General features: G+C 54.4%; 1 protein-coding gene and 1 non-coding gene across 2 annotated transcripts; both read right to left on the reverse strand.

The window, feature by feature from the left end:
- Positions 1-1,340: 1,340 nt before the first annotated feature.
- LOC112919365 (U2 spliceosomal RNA) lies at positions 1,341-1,528 on the reverse strand. The gene has a single exon (XR_003234894.2). It is a non-coding gene; the product is annotated as a U2 spliceosomal RNA (small nuclear RNA).
- Positions 1,529-9,422: 7,894 nt separating this feature from the next.
- On the reverse strand, positions 9,423-14,154 carry RAX (retina and anterior neural fold homeobox). Its single transcript, XM_072758010.1, has 3 exons — positions 13,616-14,154; positions 13,070-13,323; positions 9,423-10,034 (listed from the first exon to the last, which is right to left on the reverse strand). Exons 1-3 carry the CDS (start codon positions 13,902-13,904, stop codon positions 9,519-9,521), a joined length of 1,059 nt encoding a protein of 352 aa, XP_072614111.1. The 5' UTR covers positions 13,905-14,154; the 3' UTR covers positions 9,423-9,518.
- Positions 14,155-18,863: the final 4,709 nt, after the last annotated feature.

Raw genomic sequence — 18,863 nt, forward strand, 5'->3', positions numbered from 1 at the left:
CATATGATTTCACTCATATGTGAAATCTAAGAAACAAAACAGATGAGCATAGGAGAAGGGAAGGAAGAATGAAATAAGATGAAAATAGAGAGGGAGGCAAACCATAACAGATGCTGAACTCTAGGAAACAAACTGAGGGTTGCCCGAGGGGAGAGGGGCAGGGGGTGAGGTCACTGTGTGACGGGTATTAAGGAGGGCACCTGATGGGATGAGCACTGGGTGTTACATGCAACTGATGAATCACTAAATTCCTGAAACTAATAAAACACTATGTCAACTAAATTGAATTTAAATAAAGAATTTTTAAAGATTTATTTATTTATTTATTTATTTATTTATTTATTTATTTATGATAGAGAGAGAGAGAGAGAGAGAGTCAAGGAGAGACACAGGCAGAGGGAGAAGCAGGCTCCAGGCTGGGAGCCCCACTTGGGACTTGATCCCGGGACTCCAGGATCGTGCCCTGGGGCAAAGGCAGGAGCCAAACCACTGAGCCACCCAGGGATCCCCTAAATAAAGAATTCTTAAAATAAAAAAATAAACAATAAAAAGGAGTGGGGGAGGACAGAAGAGGGGAATTCATAGACACAAGATCCTGGGGAAGTAGGAAGACTGCAACCAGGGAAACCAGAGAGATCCCTGGAGGAGATGAGCTTTGAACTAGGGTTAGATGCAAGGAGAGGAGAAAAGGAGACAGACACAGGATGGTTAGTATGAACCAGGTGGAAAAAAAGCAGGAACAATCCTACCTTGCAGCAGGGCTAGCCCTGTGCAAATGGAATGTGAGCCCAGCTTCCCTTGAGCCTCAGGCCTCCCTCTTTTCATGCTTGCTCCTCACAGGACACCCCCACCATCCCCATCCCCACCTTTCTGAACTATCACTGGCAGAGAAATTTCCCTCCAGCCAAACTTTAACATCACATGGTGATTTTAAGTGATTGCTCTTTCCCAGGAGAAGTGGGATTTTAGGCCAGTCTGTCATTTTGGGTGAAAGGGTACTGCTCACCCTGAGAAATAGTATGGGGAAAGAATTACAGAGAGAAAGATGCTTGTCCAGGTTGCTTGTTTAAAGCAGAGAGTCTCTATTATCACCCAGAATGTAAATGGGAGGGGAAACAGGTGAGTAAGGCATGCAGAAAGAGCATTTGAGATCTGAAACTAGAAGTGTGTGGATGTACCTCTGTGCCTAGGACAGTAGGCACTGACTATGTGTTAGCTGAATTAGCAAGTTAGAAGGCTGTCGCAGGACCTGAAGGAAAATGAAAGCTTAGCCTCCTGTAGTGGCAAGGTGGCCAGGTTTGAGGGTGAATGAGGAGATTTTTGATGTTGTGGCTGCCCCGAGAGGGTGCACCATCCTAGAAGTACTGCGATACAGGTCGATGAGTGAAGTGGACAGAGCCAGCTCCTTTTCCACCTCCCTGCTCCAAAAATCCATGTAATATATTGTCTTCAGATACAGGACATGTCAGATATAAACTGATAAGAACAGATATTATACTTGATCTTAGCCAAAAGGCTGAGAAACATTTTTTTTTTAGTTCAGTTTTGATCAAATGCATTTGAGTGAAGCTATTGAGTTGTTTGTTTGTTTGTTTGTTTGTTTGTTTGTTTTTTTCAGGGCTGGACAGTAAGTTTATACACACCCACATCATGTCTAGGAGCCACAGTGGGCTCCAACTCATTTACAAGCATTACATCACAGCACCTGCTTTGGGTCCGCAGACGCAACCAGGCTGTCCCGGTACAGGTCCTCACATCGCAGTAATGCTTTATTAAAGGGAAGATTAATATGCAGCTTTTGGGGAGGGGGAATTTTTACAAGTATCAAAAGGAGCTCAGGGAAAGAATCCGAGCTCTGAGATCAGTGTACAGAAGAAAATAGAAGCCGTGGGCATAGAGGGGGGTGCCGCGGGGGAGGGAGCGGATGGAGAAGAGGATGCCTTGAGAAATGCCAGCATTTAGTGGACGGTGTTGGAGGAGCCAGAGGAGTGACAGCACTTCCACTTCTCTCATTCCACATCTAGGAAGAAAGTGAAACAACACAGGGGTCCTAGAAGTGGTAACTGATGATCTGAAACCCATTCAGTGTAAACTTCTTAGTCCTTTGTACACTGTGACTCCAACTGACTTCTCTCCATCACTCGCTCCTCTGCGCACACCCTCTGCTCTTGCCAAACTCGGCTCTCTACTGAACTTGCCCTGAGAGTTTCCCACCCCTATGCCTTCGCGCAAGCTCTGGAATATCTTTCCCCCACAGAAAATGCTTTAAGATGAAGGAGGGTGCAACATAAACTTCTGGCATGCAGCTAAAGCAGTGCTTAGAAGGATTTTTAGCAGCAAGTGCCCATATTAAAAAAAGAGGAAAGATCTGAAATCTACAACCTTCTTAGAATGCTCTTCTGCCTCCTCCCAAGCTCTTCAGCATGTGACACGCTCGATGATCTATTTGAAGTGATCATATCACCACCTGTCTTGTTTGAGATTAGTTCCGCACTGGAACACCCTTCCCATGTTGGAGAATTCCCCTCCTTCCGACTCCTGATTGGATACAGAGCCTACCTCCTGCATTGTTTGTGGCCACACAGAGACTCTTGTTTCCTTAACTTGTCCTTTGGCTCCTGTCGGACCAGCCTAGTTTGGGAGCCTCAGACATGCCCTGTTCCTTCTTCCTTTGCAGGAAGGAAGTTGGTGACCTCCTCCTCAACTCCTCCCTGTTTTCTTCTTCCGTTTTTCCTTCAGGGCTCAGCCTCAGGGAAGTCTTCCAGGACTTCATGACTTCACAGGCTAAGGCAGGTTTCTTTGTTATACGCTGTTACAGAGTGTGGTGCTTCCTCTGGGAATCACCCACCCCTTCTGCTGGTTACTGCCCATCAATTACTGGGTGTTTCCATGGGGTCAGGCACTGAAGGATCAGACTAGGGCCTTTAAGGATCCTACAGTCCCCCTGGGGACCATAGGTGACACTGTGGGGTACGTGCTGAAAAGGCCCTTGAGTGGACAGCAGCGAAGTGCTCCTGGGGGAGTAGGCACTGGGGTAGGGGAGGACAAGGAACTGATGCTGCTGGAATGCAGCCAAGCTTCATGGAGGGGCAGAGCCACCTGGGCCAGGTCTTGAAGGAGTCCACCAGGAGCAGGACCCTGGGAAGTCCTTCTAGGCAGAAGGAACATTTATGCTCAAAGCCACAAAGTGAAAAGCACATGGTGGACCAGTGAGATGCAGGGTGCCTTGGTGTCACTTGAACAGAAGGCCAGGAAAGAAAGAGGGAAAGAGGAAGAATGCCAGACACAAGCCTGGAAATATGGATCGGGTCAGATTCAGAAGAGCCCCAGATGCCATACGGACCAGGAGGAGCTTAGATTTGGTTGCTTAGGCCACAAGAATTGTTTTAAGCAGAGGAATTGTTTGAGATACCTAATTCTGGCTATAGTATGAAGGATAGATTGAGGATTGAGTGACATGCAGATCCATGTGGAAGCCATGTCTTTATAGCTCCAGAGAGAGAGAGAGAGAGAGAGAGAGAGAGAGAGGCTCAATACATGGTTGTGAATGAATCAATGAAGAAGCAACCGTAAAGCAGGAGCATCTGTGATAAGTGCCATATGAGACACTCTGCATGCCATGGGAAGCCGTGCAGCACGGGGGAGATCTGGAAGAGAAAATCAAGGATAGGTGAGCTTAGACGTGTTCTGAAGTAAAAGCGATGCGGTTAAGTAATAAACTGCATTAGTTGCTGAAAGGAATGACTAATTTAGGGCTAGGTTTGGCTGATGGTGACAAACGGACTTGAAACGGAGAGCCCAGGCAGCAATCCAGAGCCAGTACAGCGCTCACATATGGTCCCTTCTATCCTGTTACTCAACATTCTCAATGCATGGCTTCATGACGTGGTCCCAGATGGGTGCTCCAGCACCAGCATCACACCCTCCTTGTAGGCAGTGGACTATGGGGAAAGGGACACGGACAGGGCACGCCAGTGACGTGTAAGAACTTACTTCCTCGAAGTGTTTTCCCTTCCAAGACATTAGTAGATGTTTAGTCATATCTAATTGATGGGAGTTTGGCAGGTGTCTTTGTTCTGGACAGCTAAGATCTGGAAGCTCTATGGCTGAGCAGTAAGAGGCACCAAGAATGAGCCTCATATCCATTGGGTGGCTATGGCTGAAGAAAGAAGGAGGAGTTTTAAGGTTTATAGGAAGCCACAGAGTAGAGATGAGTAAGTTTTGTTTTGAATATGTCTATTTTGGGCAGCCTATGGGACACAAAGTGGAGAAAACCAGTAGATATTTGAAAACATATATAAAGAAATGGGTCATTTCCTCTACTTACACCATGTTCCTTGAGGGTGGAGATTCTTACTATTACATGTCCATCACGCCTTACAGATGTCCAGAATGGATAAAGATTGCAGGGATTAAGAAAGTGAAAACAACAATAACAACAACAACTAAGGGCTATTTTTTTTTCTTTAAGTACACATGGAGAGACTAGATATAGAACCCAGCTGGTGTCAGCACTGGAAAGAACTTTCTCAGGTAACTTTTGACAGGAAGGCACCCTAGTATACACCTCATTCAGAATCTACTGTGAACACACACCCATGTTAAGTACAGAGCAGAGGAAAGCTGCTTCTAAAATGGGGTGTTACATTCCAGGTGACTTTGGTGCAGTGATGAGGGAAGAGGGGAGATCTTGGAGATCCAACTTTGGTGTGTGTGGTGGGGATGCGGCTACTGAAAGTCACCAGCAGGCAGTGTCACAGCTCTGCTGGCCACAGATCTCCCCATTTCCAGGCTGAGGGGCACTGCTGCACCTGCTTTTTTTTTTTTTTTTTTAGATTTTATTTATTTATTCATGAGAAACACACAGAGAGACAGAGACATAGGCAGAGAGGGAAGCAGGCTCCATGCAGAGAGCCGGATTGGGACTCGATCCCAGGATCCCAGGATCAGGACCTGAGCCAAGGCAGATGCTCAACCACTGAGCCACCCAGGCGTCCCAGCTGCACCTGCTGGAAGTTGAGGGGAACTTGGCATTCTCTGAGAGTTTTCCAGGGCTGTGAGAGACGTGGCCAAGGATCTAGACGATTTAATCCAGTTTTGCCAAAGGGAGTTTACAGTGAGCAATTAAGGCACAGTTAAATAATTAATCACTAATGAGTCATTAACTCTGCCCACTATTGTACAGTTAACAAGCTGAGGCCAGATTATTGGAACCGGTTCCCAATTAAGGGGCCGGCATTGGCCGCAAAGCACACCATCCGCCTCTTGGAGGGTGGGGGGGCCAGTGGGGCGCTGCGGGGCCGCCTCTTTCCCAGGCGAGTTAGGTGGAGCCCGAGGCGGTGCTCGGGCCGGTGCAGAGCTCGGGCTGGTGCAGAGCTCGGGCTGGTGCAGAGCTCGGGCTGGCGGCGCAGAGAGGAAGTGCCGGCTTTTTCATTAATTTTATCTTCCCGGGAGATCTTTTCCTCCTGGAGGCCTGAATTCTATGGGTGCAGGAAGGTTCTAGGAGCACTTGGCCGGAGGCGGAGAAGGGCCTGCGGCGAGGCTGCGGGGCGCGGCGGGGCGGGAGGGTGGCGGGAGCCGGGACGCACCACTACCGAGGTCCCCACCGGACACCCCCGCGGGGCTGACGCGGAGTCCTGGGCGTCCCCGCTTCCAGAATCCCGCAGCAACGACTTTCAATTCACCGATGAACTTGGCTGAGAGAGGGGAGGATTGGGATCCCCTGCCTCCGCTCTTCGGATTCCGGATTAGCTGGAGGTGGGAGTGGGGGTCGGGCAGGGACTGTCTCCCCTGGTTTGACAGTTCCCATCTCCTAAACAAGGGCTCTGTTTAAATACACGCGGGCCACCCCAGGCCGTTGCTGGCCAAAGCCTGCTCCTCCCATCCTCCCGGTGTAGCCCATTCCAGCCCCATCACCCTCCCGGGCAGCAGGGGTGGGAGCTCAGACCCGCCAGGCCCAGAGCTGGGTTTCCAAAGCCAGACGACGGCCCATCCGGATGCACCGCCTGGGCGGGCCTGAGGCCGCAGCGCGGGCCCCAGGACACGTAGCAAGGAGGCCCCGCAGGTCGGAGCGGCCCCTGGACCCCGTGGCTCCGGGCGACCCGAGAGGCGGAGCCCTGAGTGCCCCGCGCCCCTGCGGGAAACAGCCCCACCGCCGATCCGGAGCCGTGGCGCGCTGTGATCACGACACCCCCGTGGGCAAGAAGAGACTCCTTCAAAATGAGGAAAACGCGAAAACGGAAACAGCTCCCCCCAACGCGGGGGCTGCGGCCCGGGGGGCTCGGCCCCGCGCGCCCGGACCTGGGGATGCGCCCGTGGAGTGCGCGCCGCACCTGCCGCGGGCCGCCCCGGCCGCGCCTGGCTCCGCCCCCTCTCGGAGTGGCCCAATCCGAGGCGGCCTTTCCCGCCCTGGAGCCCCGCCCCTTGGCCCTGGAGCCCCGCCCCCTCGGCCCTGGAGCCCCGCCCCGCGTGACTCCCGGGCTGGTACCCAGGAGCCCGACAGAGCCATCCAGCCCCAGGCTCACCCGCTTTCCTCCCGCCGCAGGTCGGACGGAGCACGTGTCGTCCTCTGGGGAGGAGGCTCCCTAGGCCTCCCTCCTGACTGACCGAATCCGGTCAACCCGAATCGGTGCCTGCCTCGAGACCCAGGTCGCTGTGCTTGGGCCTCGGTGTCTTTCCTCCCCAGCCCTGTTGAACCACTCGCAACTGGTCCTTCCTCCCCTTCGGTGCACCCCGGGAGGGTCGCCTGAGCCAAGCCCGCAATCTCCCTATGGAGGACTCGAGAACTAAGTGATGCAGGCTTACTGGGGAGACCTGCCCACCCCCTCCACTCCCGGAGTCCCTGGAAGACTCGTGGCCGCCCCAAGTCATAGCCAGCACAATCTAGTTTCTCGGAAGCTGCGACTCCACCTTGGCCGGCGCCTCTGCAAAGTGCTTTCTGTAGCCATGAGCTTGAGCGGCATCCCCCCCCCCCCCCCCCCCGCGTTTCAGGGTCCTCTGGGGCTGTAATGCTCTGCAGCGCGGCCTTCTCACCTCCAGCCGGAGTTAGGTCCTGACTTCTGGCCTCTCCTGCGTCTCTACTCCTGGAGCTCTTAGAGCTGCTCTGTTAGGCAGCCCCTAGGAGTGGGGGGAGAGGGGCGCTGGGGCTGATGGGAGCCCAGGAAACACTGCTGCCATCCATCCCTCGGGATCTTAATTCCCAATGTGGCATAATGAGTTATCCCTCAGAGTTGAAATAGGAGCATTTATTCAGCAAGTGTTTCCCGAACACTGCGCTATGCTTGTGAACTGACCAGAGCTTCTGGCTACTGCAGCTCCAACGCTTGCAAAAGGTGTTATTTGAACACCTGTACCTCAGTTTCCCCATTTGTAAAATGAGGCTAATCGTATTTTCCTGGCATGGTCCTTGTGAGGCTTAAATGAATCAGCAGGTGTAAACTGCTTGGAAGAGTGCTGGCACATAATAAACTCAAAGATCATTAGCTGTTAGTATTTTGATCATTTTTCAAGTATTTGTCCCTGAAATTCAGGTATGACCCACCCTGCTGGTTTCTAAGGAGATGGTTTAGAATATTCATTCTCAGACTAAGTAGTAGGAGAGGAGAAAGAAGAGATGGAAAGCTGCAGGTGATAAAGAATACAAAGAAAAATGGCATAATGAGGCAAAATGAGTAGTCATGGAAATGATCTAAAGGAAGCAAAGAAGATGCTGACGGTGGGATGGGCAAGTCAGAGGTGCCCAGGACTGTGGGAAGGAGAAGGAAGGCAGAGCAAGTACTCACCAGTGAAGTTGGAAGTTCTCGGAATAAATCCCAGTAAAGGGAGGGCATTAAAGGATGAAACGATGGATGAAAGGGGATAGTGCAAACTGAAAGAAATTTACTTACACATCCACCCTGTTTGCCTATTTTCCCCCATCCCAACGGCTAGTATCACTTGGCCAATCCATCCATTTCCCAACGAACGTCCTTGTGAGGGAAAGTGACAGTATCACTTCCTACCTCTTGAGGGAAATAACAGATCCAGGAAACCCTTACTGGCCAGCCTGCTATATACAAGGCGCCACGTGAGGGTCTAGGGGCACACACCCCTGGTCATGCTCTAGCATCTCGAGGCCCTGATGGCAAGGCTTGAATCCTGTGATGACACTTCCTCTACCCCAGCCTCAGGATACTCCTCCTTGGCCCAGGTAGGTTTCAGGAACTCAAGAGCAGGTGGACTGGAATACCGTGGGATCGGAGAGGCGGGATCACAATCTGCGTTGCCTTGCGTGAAAGGGGGCTGGAGCGGCCCACTAACGTGCTAAGGCACGGCAAGCCGCAGTGGGTGGATGATGCTAAGGCGCGGGCCGCGTCTTTCCCGGCGCACTCTAAGCCACGAGGCCAGAGAACCTGCGCGGCGGGAACCCGAGTTACATCCAGGACCCGCCGCAGAGACCGCGCTGCCCAGGGTGGGACGCCCCGAGAGCCGGCGGGGGACCTCCGGGCTCCCTCCCGCCCCAGAGCCCGCGCCAAAGAGCAGCGGAAACTGTCCACGGCGCGCCGCAAGCACGTGTCCCCCGGGGGCGCGGCGCAGACAGCTCCAGGACACGGCCCCAGGGCGCAGCAACAAACCTGGCCGGCTCTGAACGGAACCGCGGGGCTGGGGGGTCAGCGGCGAGCTGGGGGGAAGCGAGAGAGGCTCGGGGACCAGAAGGGGAACAGTCGCCCTGCCCGTGTCCTCGGAGGACTAAGTCATCAGTCCTGGGTAGCAGGGGCTGGCACCCAGCCCGCGCCCTGGACGGTGATCCCAGGCCCTGGGGCAGCGGCGGGCTGCGGACGGGGAGGAGGAGCCACAGCTCTTCCCCGGGGCAAGGGGGTTCCTATTGGGGGTTCCTATTGGGGTCAGTCCTTCGAGGGAGCGGCCGCAAGCTTGACTAGCGGGGTGCAGAGGGCCTGGGAACGCGCAGGCCGCTGAGCCGGGGGCTTGGGGCCCCGGAGCCCCGCACGGTCGCCGCTCGGGCACGCGCCAGGGGAGGGCGCGCGGGTGGAGTCTCCGCGGCAGGAGGATCCGCGGGGCGGGGGCGGCTCCTGCGCGACCCTCGGCTTTCCCTGACGCGCCCCGGGCGTCGCCGCAGCCCCTCCCGGACCCCATCCGCACACGGGCCAGCGCAGTCCGGGGCGCCCTTCACCGGAGTCAAACCAGAACAAGGCAGTTTAATTCTCCTCCCCAGTGCTTCAAACTACGCCTACACAGTGCCTCGAACTCTACTCCTCGGCCTCCCCCTCCTCCCCGCGTCGTTTCCCGGGGTCGGGCGCTTTAGGTCCCCCGAAGCCCGAGAGCCCGGGCCGCTCGCCCCCCCGCCCCCCCCCCCGCAGCAGGGCCGGGGGCCGCGGGGACGGAGGGGGGGCCGGAGGGTCTCCGCACGGCTGGTCCTGCCCGGCGAGCCAGCCGCAGCTCAGACGGCTCGGGAGGGCGGCCGCGGGGGAGCCGGAGGTGGCAAGGGCCGGCCGCCCGGTCCCATCGGGTCCCCGGAGCCCCTAGAGGGCCTGCCACGGCTTCCCGATGGCCTGGATGTGCTCCTTGGCCTTCAGGCGCAGGGCCGCGATGCTGCTGTTGCGCGGGTCCGCCTCGTCCAGCGGGAACTTGTCCCCGAAGCCGGGCGCGCACGGGTAGGCGGGCGGCGGCGGCGGCGGCGGCGGCGGCGCGAGGGGCTGCAGGCCGGGGCCCAGCGGCGGAGAGTTCAGGAAGGGCGGCGGCGGCGGCGTGTAGCTGGCGGGCAGGCTCTGCGCCGGCGGCCCGAAGCCCGGCAGGCTCTGCAGCGCCGTGGCGCCCCCGCCCGGCAGCGGCGCCCCGAGCCACGACTCGAGCGGCAGCGCGCCCCCCGCCGGCCCGCCGCCGCCGCCGCCGCCGCCCGGGCCCGCCCCGAGGGGCGCCAGAGCCGCCGCCGGCGGGGAGCGGCTGAACGAGAGCAGCGGCGAGTCCTGCAGCTTCATGGACGACACCTCCAGCTTCTCCTGCCGCCGCCACTTGGCCCGTCGGTTCTGGAACCACACCTGCGGAGGGCAGCAAGGCGGCCGTCGGGCTGCGGCCGAGCTGGGGCCACCCCGGCCTGCTCCCGGGCAGCCCGGCCGGCCGCGGCGACTCCCCGCCCCCCGCCCCCCCACGCTCCCCTCCCTGTCCACCCCGTTTCCACCTCTTTGCCCCGTGCCTCCTCCCGTTTCCTCGGAGTCCCTTTCTCCCATCTTCTTCGTCCCCCCCACCCCGCCCCTGCACACCTCACCCGCAGCTGCGGTTGTTCTCTATTTCCGACTCCTGGCACCCAGCGGGCGCTCCGAAAACAAACAAATAAATAAATGAAATTTTAAAATGAAGCTAACTTTGGGAATCGACCTAGGATTTTGGAAAGCAGGTCTCACCAAATTTCGGGGACCTGCTGGTTGGGCTCCCGCACTTCGGGTTAGACTTTGTTTCCTCCCTGTGTGGCTCAGCTCTCGCTGGCTGGGATTTTGGCTCAGACTTTCTGTGCTTTACCTGTTTTTGTCTCTATGATAAACGTAGACATAGGTATAGACAAATACTCTAAGAACCCTGACTGGCAGCACTGGATGTTAACATACAGCGATGTCCAGGAATTACTGGGTATGAGAACTAGTAGGAAAAAAAAAAAGTGGGTTTATTTTATTCCAAGCTTATTTGAGCTGCTGCTTTCATAAGATCTTCCTTCTTCTTTTATTGATATCCCTTTGGTATTTCCTTTTTTTTTTTAAGTGATTTTTTAAAAAAATTTATTCATGAGAGACAGAGAGAGGCAGAGACATAGAGGGAGAAGCAGGCTCCCTGCAGGGAGCCTGATTGGGGGCTCCATCCGGGACCCAGGGATTGCACCCTGAGCTGAAGGCAGAGGCTCTACCGCTGAGCCAACCAGATATCCCCCCCCCCACCTTTTTAAAGTCCTTTAGTATTTCTGATATTTCTTATAAATGGTTCTCAGTGAGTAGAGGAGTTCAAGTTTATTATATTTACGTTGAGTTTTTTTGTAGTCAATTTTGACATTAAGATGAGTTCAGTGAGTTCGAGTTTTTCTTTTTCTTTTCTTTACACATAGAAAGTCTGCACCAAGAGTGAAGTCTGGTCTCTTAATGATGAAAACGTCCATTACTGATTTGGTAAAAGCACAAGAAAAAAGGTGTGATTAAGGTGGTGACCAAGTTATCACCCTTGGAAACAGAACCGGTCTAGTTTAGCAGAGAATCTAAAAGAACTTTGGCCAAACCGGTGGCTTCAGTGTTAGACTAATGGAAGGAAATAGGGGAGTAGCTGAGACCTTAGGAGGGAGAAGGCAGTTTTGAGTGGGGGTGGGGGGGTGGGGATGGATCTCCCAGCGCCTGGGCAGAGCAGGGCAAGTGTATGTAAGGCTAGGATTTGGGGGAAACTGAGAACAAAAAAGTGAATACCCTGCCCCCTTGCCACAAAGGATTCATCCCCATAGCCGAGACCCCAATTTCCCCCAGAAACGTTAGATATCTGCCGATAATAGAGAAAAGAGAAATATTAGCTTGGAAAAGGCTCCCATCCCACTGCTTCCTCCAATTCCCTGCATGCCCCATCTGGCCCCCAAAATATTGGCCAGAGTCTTCCACCCAGTATTCAAAGTCAGAGAGTTAAAGACTGGGATAGTCCGCTCTTAAGGGCTGTACTGCTGCCCTCTACACAGTTGGAGGTCCACAGTAGACCCCTCCACCCCGTCTGATTACATCATAGCCATGTGTTAAGAACCCGCCATATGCTGGGCACTGTGCTGGCCCTGTGGTCACAGAGAAGTCACATACACTGTTCTCAAGAAGCTGACAACGTAGAGGAGGAGCCAAAATCCCTGAACAAATAGAGGGAGGAAGGAACATAGGACGGAGGTGGTATCAAGTGTGAGGGCAGCCCCTGCCCTGGCTGTGCCTGTATTCTGTAGGGGCACCGGGAGGCTTTGTCTCTCCTCTCCCTTCATCTTTCACTGGTGTTCTTTTCTTACCCCGTACTCCATCCTCTCCCCTTGAAAAGCAGGTACTAAAATGTCCGCACCTTCAATGCAACCATTGCAGTTCTACTGCCCCAAAGTCAGAGAAATTGAACTGTCCTTGCAAATTAATCCTGAGTTACATTATGGAACTATATGTTAAAACTACGACATTTACTCATTACTTTAAACCCCTTACTTTAATAAGCAGAGGAGACAAAAGGCAAAAGCTTGTCTCCCCTTTTACCTTTAAGGAAAGGCTAAAAAGTCCCCAAACATCTGAATATCTTCACTTCCTGGAAATATAATTCATTAGACACGCACAAAAATCCCATCTTCGTTCCACCGCCTTTCAGATGCAATGAAATTTGTTCCCAATGACTCCCTTTCAGGCCTCTGTAAACTCTCCTAATTTGGAAATCCTCCCAGATTTTTCACAGATGACTAGCAAATATTTAAGGCTTTCAAATATTTTAATGATCAGGGATTAAAGATAATTCAGCTTTAATTAAAGCGAAAACCCCTTTACAGTAGAAAAAAAAAAAGAAGAAGAAGAAAAAGAAAGAACGAAAAGAAGAGAAAAGGCCTCTCTGCAGCAGCGGGAAGTTTGGTTGGATGTGCACCAAAGAAGCAAAAGTCAATTTCTTAAACAAATCCACCAAAATTTGCAACTGCAGGCGCCAGGGCCCTTGCAAGAAGACTGGGTTTTCGTTTCTCGACAGGGTGGGCGCAGTTAGCGACTAGGGTGGCATTTGGGGCCCCAATCCCGGAGGCTGCCTACATCCCGCCCCGATCCTGGCTGCGTCTAACGAGCTGTCGTTCTTCATCTTTCCAGCCATTTCTGAGTCCCCTCTTTAGTTAAGAAAAACGAGACCCCCTTTCTGTTCCAAAGGGGGCATTGGGACAGAATGTCCAAGAGGGCTGTGCTGGGGCGCGCGCCCGCTCTGGGCGAGCCGGGTCGAGGCAGACCGATGGGTGGGAAGGGTGCCACGGTACACGCGTGGACGCCCGGGGACCCAGGGGAGCACTGGCTGCAGCGCGGGCCTCGGGCCCTCCCGGGGACCCATGTGGGCGCTTTACCTGGACCCGGACTTCGGGTAGGTTGACCTTGCCGGCCAGCTCCTCGCGGCTGTACACGTCGGGGTAGTGAGACTTCTCGAACGCGCGCTCCAGCTCGTGCAGCTGGTACGTGGTGAAGGTCGTGCGGTTCCGCCGGTGCTTCTTCTTGGGCTGCTCCTCCTCCGACAGCTTCGCGTCGCCGGTGGCGGGCCCGACCGGCAGCCCGGGGCTCGGCCGTGCCTCGCCGGGCTCCTTGGGGCAATAGGGCCGAGGGGCTGGGACGAAGGGGCCCCAGGCGGTCAGAGTCACTCCGGAGCATTCCTGGGCCCACTGCGCCCGTCGTGCGCGCCGGCAGCGGGACGCGCGCTCCTCCCGGGGGCCGGGCCAGGAGGTCGCGGTAAGGCCGTGCGGGGCCCCCAACACTTCTCCCACCGCAAACTGCACCCTAACCCCGACTCCGCGTCCAAACCCCTTCCTGGAAGGTAAGGCAGGGGCTTATTCCCCTTGCGGAGCTCCCAAGTCTGGGCGCCCCTCGGGGCCCCGCAGCCGCCAGGGATGCGCACTCACCTTCGTACTCCGGGGCCGGCGCCGGGGCCGGCTGCGGGGAGGGCTCGCCGCTGCCCCCGGGCGCCTTGGGGCAGGCGGCCCGCGCGCCCGGCCTCCTCTCCCGCTCCTTCGCGCCCCGGGCGCCCGGCTCCGGCGAGAAGGAGCCGAGGATCCCGTCGTCCTTGGTAAATCCCAGGATAGCCTCGATGCTGTGCAGCCGCGAGGCGCTCCCTCCCGGGCTGCGGAGCAGGTGGCCGGCCAGCGAGAAGCTGCCGTCGGCCATGGCGGGGGCGCAGCCCGGCAGGTGCATGGGGAGCGCCGGCCGGCGGGAGGGCGCGGCCCGCTCCGGGACCCAGAGAAGAGCCGGCGCCGCCCGGGTCCCGCCGCCCCACCCGCCGGGGCCCGACCCCGGGTCAAGCTTCGCGGGGGGCGCGGGCCGGGGCTGCGCGCACCGGGAGGCGGAGGCGGAGGGAGGAGGAGGCGGAGGGAGGCGGAGGCGGAGGGAGGCGGGCGAGCGCTCGGGCCGCGGCGGCCTGCGTCTGCGGAGCCTGGAGGGGGGACTCGGGGCAGCCGGGGCGCGGGGGGCTAAAGGCGGCGAGCCCGCGCGCCCCGGCTCCTCCCCTCGGCCGGGCCCAGCCCCCTCCCGCGGCCCCTCCCCCGGCTGCGGGGCGGGTCTTTCCGTCCCAGCCTCGGGGGCCGGGTCCGCCCCGAACTTCCCACCTTCCGCCTCCCGATCCGCTCCTGGCGCGTCCGGGGAGAGCGGCGGGGGGTCCGGCCGGCCTGGGACCCGCTCCGGGCCCGCGTCCTCCGTCCGGCCTCGGGGGCCCACGCCCTCGGTCTCACTGGGCTTCCCCCTTGTCGGGCCGCCTCCCCCATCGCTCTCCACCCCCGACCGCCTCTGCCCTCGGGCTCGCCTGCTCCGCACCGACGGCCCCCGGCGCTAGGCCCTGGGAAGCCGGGCCACGCGCGCTCCTTCCCAGTTTGACCCTCCCTCGCGTGCCCCGCTTAACCTCCAAGGGCGCTCCTCTTTCGGCTCCGTAGGCTGAAGCCTGGAACTTCGGGTTTATTTTGTTTGTCTAGGTATTTTTGACTGCTCCCTCCTGTCCTCGCGCGCCGCAGCCCCCTCACCCGAGCGCCGGCCCGGGAGGCGGCGAGGCCCTCCGTGCCTGCCCCCAGCGACCTCCAGGGCCCGACCGCTGGCGGGAGGCTGGGAGGCCCCAGTCGGACTTCGGGCTCTGGGGTGGGGGCGTGGGGCCCAGCCACCTGGGGTCCCTGAGCTCACGTTGCGCAGGAACCGACTCCCCACCAGAGTCTCCAGGTCCAGGAGATCTCCCAGCCTCAGGCTGACTGTGCAAGGACCTCGGTCTTGGTCTCGGGTGAAGGCCTTGCACTTTTCCAGGGTGTGTGTGTTGGGGGGGGGGGCTGCTATAGGCCTAATCTGCTTGCATTTCTTTCCACTTTGGGAGCCCCACGAGGCTTCTGTGTTGCAGGGGAAGTCACAGGCCAGGTGGAATGATGGTTAGTGCAGGCAAGTGTTTTTTTCACCACTGCCAGCGCTGTGATGGGCGCTGTGAACGCTGGCGCTTCTCAAACCTGATGCCAGAGACCCGAGGCCCCCGGTCCGCCCTCACTAAACTATTAGCGGGAGCCGGGAACCAAAATTCGGTCCTAAGAGTCTGAGGACCTACAGGCTTCTTCCCCTCCCCCCAATCTTATTGTGATATAATTGACATACAGCACTGGGTAAGCCTAAGACCTATAGTATAATGATTTGGCTCATATGTGTGGTGAAATGATTACCACACTAAGTGTACATCCACCGTCTCACACAGATACAAAATAGAGATTTTTAAAATGTCCCCTGCAGAAGCTCTGATCTCAGCACCAGGACATCTCTCCCACCCCACCCCACCCCATCAGTTTATTTCTGCTTGCATTCAGACAAGGATTTACTGCCTCCCTTCTGAGGGTCCTGTACTCATGTGGACCAAGCTAGCACCACAAAAGAAAAGAAAGGCTGGGCGCTGGCCTTGAGGAGTTTAACGTCCAGCCTGGGAGATAAGACAAAGGAAGAAACAAGACAAAAACCCTTATCTTCCAAGCCTGGCCTTTATTTAATTTTTTTAAGTTTATTTATTTAAATAATCTCTATACCCAACGTGGGGCTGGAACTCACAACCTCATGAGATCAAGTGCTGCATGCTCTTGGGACTGAGCCAGCCAGGTGCCCCCAATCCTCATCTTTAAATTGGTGTTGGGCACATTCCAAAGGACATGTGACTACATTAAGGCTCTCAGAATGATCAATTTTCTGTGACAGGCAAATGGGAGTGGTCATTACACAAATCATTCTATTGTTGAGTAGACCTATAAAGGGATAAATTAAAATAGCAGGAGGCTTTGCAGTAGATAGAATTTGAGCTGCTGATTCAAGTTGAGAGATTACATTTTATTTTAAAGATTTGCTTGTTTTTATTTGAGAGAGAGAAAGCCTGAGCATGGTGGAGGGGGGGCAGTGCAGAGGGAGAGGGAGAGAGGGAATCTCAAGTAGACTGAGCGAGGAGCTGGTCACAGGCTGGATCCCAGGACACTGAGATCATGACCTAGACCAAAATCAAGAGTTGGATGCTGAACTGACTGAGTCACCCAGGTGCCCCAGAAGTTATGTTTTATTTTAAGAAAAAGCTACAATAATGATAATCAATATGTACTTTATGGTTTTTGCATTATCCTTTCACACTCTTGTGAGGTGAGCAGGGCAATATTTGTCCCCATTTTATGGAAGAGGAAACTGAGGCTCTGTATGATGTAAAGCGGATGGGTCAGGACTAGAACCCAGACCACTGGACTCCTTGTTCAGTGTCTTCTGTCTACGGCTCATTGGTAATAAGTGTTGTACAGCCTGATGTTTTTGAAAAGAATAAAAGCACATCTTAGCCTGCAGTCCATCTTTAATCCTTCCTGGAGACTGGAGGCCGCATCTAAGAGGCTGAGATAATGGCAGCTTAGCTTCCCCAAGAAATGAAGTCCGAGCCTATAGACAGTGGCCTTTGGGGCGCTGGTGTCTGGGAACACCAAACAAATCCTAGGGAGCTTCCCCCCACAGTCCAAGCAAAGCCTGCGCCTGGGACCCTGAGGCTTTCTAGGCTGTCAAAGGCACTGTCCCTGCAATACCACTGTCTGGTGAGATCCCCACCACGTCCCAAATGCGAGTTGCATAGACCTGATGGCTGAGATGCTAATGTCTTGGTGACCAGAGGGCAGCCATAGAGATAGCTGATTGGTGTTTGCTGTTTCCCCCTTGACCAAGAATACTTTTTATGTAAACTTCCCCAATATTAAATTGATCTCCATAATCACTGCTAAACAAAGATTGGCAGTGTTTTCTTAAGCTTCTGCCCACACGCTAAGGGGCTTAGAGCCTTGTTTTCTAAAGTTAATTCCCTCTGGGACTGCCCAGCTCTCCCTAATAGGTCCAGGTGAGGTTAGCTTTTATTTACTGTTTATTTCAGAGTCTTGAGAGAAAAGCAGAAAAGACTTCAACAGCCACTGATGAGGGACTTGGGGTGGGGAGGAGGGAAACAGGGCAAAGCAGGACAAGGGGAGGTTGGGGCTTCCTTTGTGTGGGACATAAAGAGCTAGTCAATGCCATTGTGGGCACGGTGGAGGGTACTCCAAGCAATCAGCCGGGGGTCATTGTTAGGGGCTAATCTACATGTGTATTTCCCAAGAACTCGATTAGGGAAGATGAATGGACTCGGCCATGTCCCTAATTCTAGCATGAAGCCGCATTTTTCTAGCAGTGACGCCAGCTCATAATCAGCCCAACTTCAGCAACAGTAAGGAGCCTGCCTTCTGAACTCCACCTCTGTTTAATTCATTAATTCATTAGGTGGATCAAAGAAAAATCCCTCCTCCCAGCCCCCACATGCAGGCTGAACCTAGACATAGCTAAAGCCCCCTTAAGTTTGGCATGGCTCAGAGACACATTTCCAGAAGGGCGGAGAGCAGGGTGGTCACGGCTTGGGACGGTCTGCAGGGTGGGAGGTTCCACGTGATGTGGGAAGGACGATATCAAAGAGTAATCGAAGTGGGGTGGGGTGGAGGGAAGATTTTGAGGAGAAAGGGAATAGAGACAGGCTGGTATGAAGAAATGAAATCTAAATGTCACCAGCGGTTATGGAAAGCTGTAATGTAAAGTGGCTCTGTTGTCTTGGATGGATGCGGGAAGTCCCATTTCTGGAAGTGTTCTAGGGGGACTGCTTCCTCCAGAACACTCTTGCAAGAAATGGGGACACTTGCAGAGTGAATGCCTTGCACGCTGGGGTGAGCGGGTGGCCTGTTCACAAACTAAACTTTTGCGTTTGACCATGGCTTCTAGTCATTTCACCTTGAGGCGATGTTTTAGGTTTTGGCAAAAAGTGTTTCTTTAAGGGCCTATGTGTTACCACTTCATAAAGTGTGTAAAACCAACTCTATCATCTGCATGTAGACGCTTCCCTTTAACAGATGTATTTTTATCCTGGAATAACTCCACCTGTTTCAGATCACGCTCCTCCTAGCTCATATGTGTTCTTCAAGGGAAGGCAACTTTAGTTGTAGCCAAAACCCATATAAACATAAAACACACGTACACAGTGAAGTTCAACAAGTTCAGTTTCAAGGGTTAAATATATTTCCTGAATGCTACCACTGTGCCAGTGGGCACACTTCTGAACACCTTATGTGGATTACCTAATTAGTCTTCACCGTAACCCTCCGACATAGTCAATATTCATTTTATAGACAAGGAATCTGAAACACAGGTTAAATCACTTGGCAAGGTTGCACAGGTGGTTTTAGGTGGAATCAGGAAATAGGTGTTTTTTAAGGAACATGTCTGTCTAACTACCATGTGTACTAACTCCCAATAAATACGGTGTGTTTACGTGCTAGACATTGTGAATTTTCTCTTGGCTGTGAGAGAACTAGCAGATAAGAACACCTGGGAATCAAAGGATATAGGAATACTATGGTTCAGAGTCTGGGTGATGTGAAAAAATTGTGCTGGGCCGTTTACAATTTATTTGGTCAATTTTAATGATGACAGAGATGCTTTAAAAATTTAATAAAGTATACCATTCAACTTCCCAAGCCTGTCCCATTAAGTTCAGGGAATCTTCTCTCTGTTCCCAGAGCTCCAGTTTGTTCACAGTTGTTCGTGAACTATCTATCATCTGCCTATCTATCCTATATATATATATTTATTTATATATTTATATATACTTAT

Source organism: Vulpes vulpes, chromosome 5, assembly GCF_048418805.1.
Source record: "Vulpes vulpes isolate BD-2025 chromosome 5, VulVul3, whole genome shotgun sequence".
Taxonomy (NCBI): domain Eukaryota; kingdom Metazoa; phylum Chordata; class Mammalia; order Carnivora; family Canidae; genus Vulpes; species Vulpes vulpes.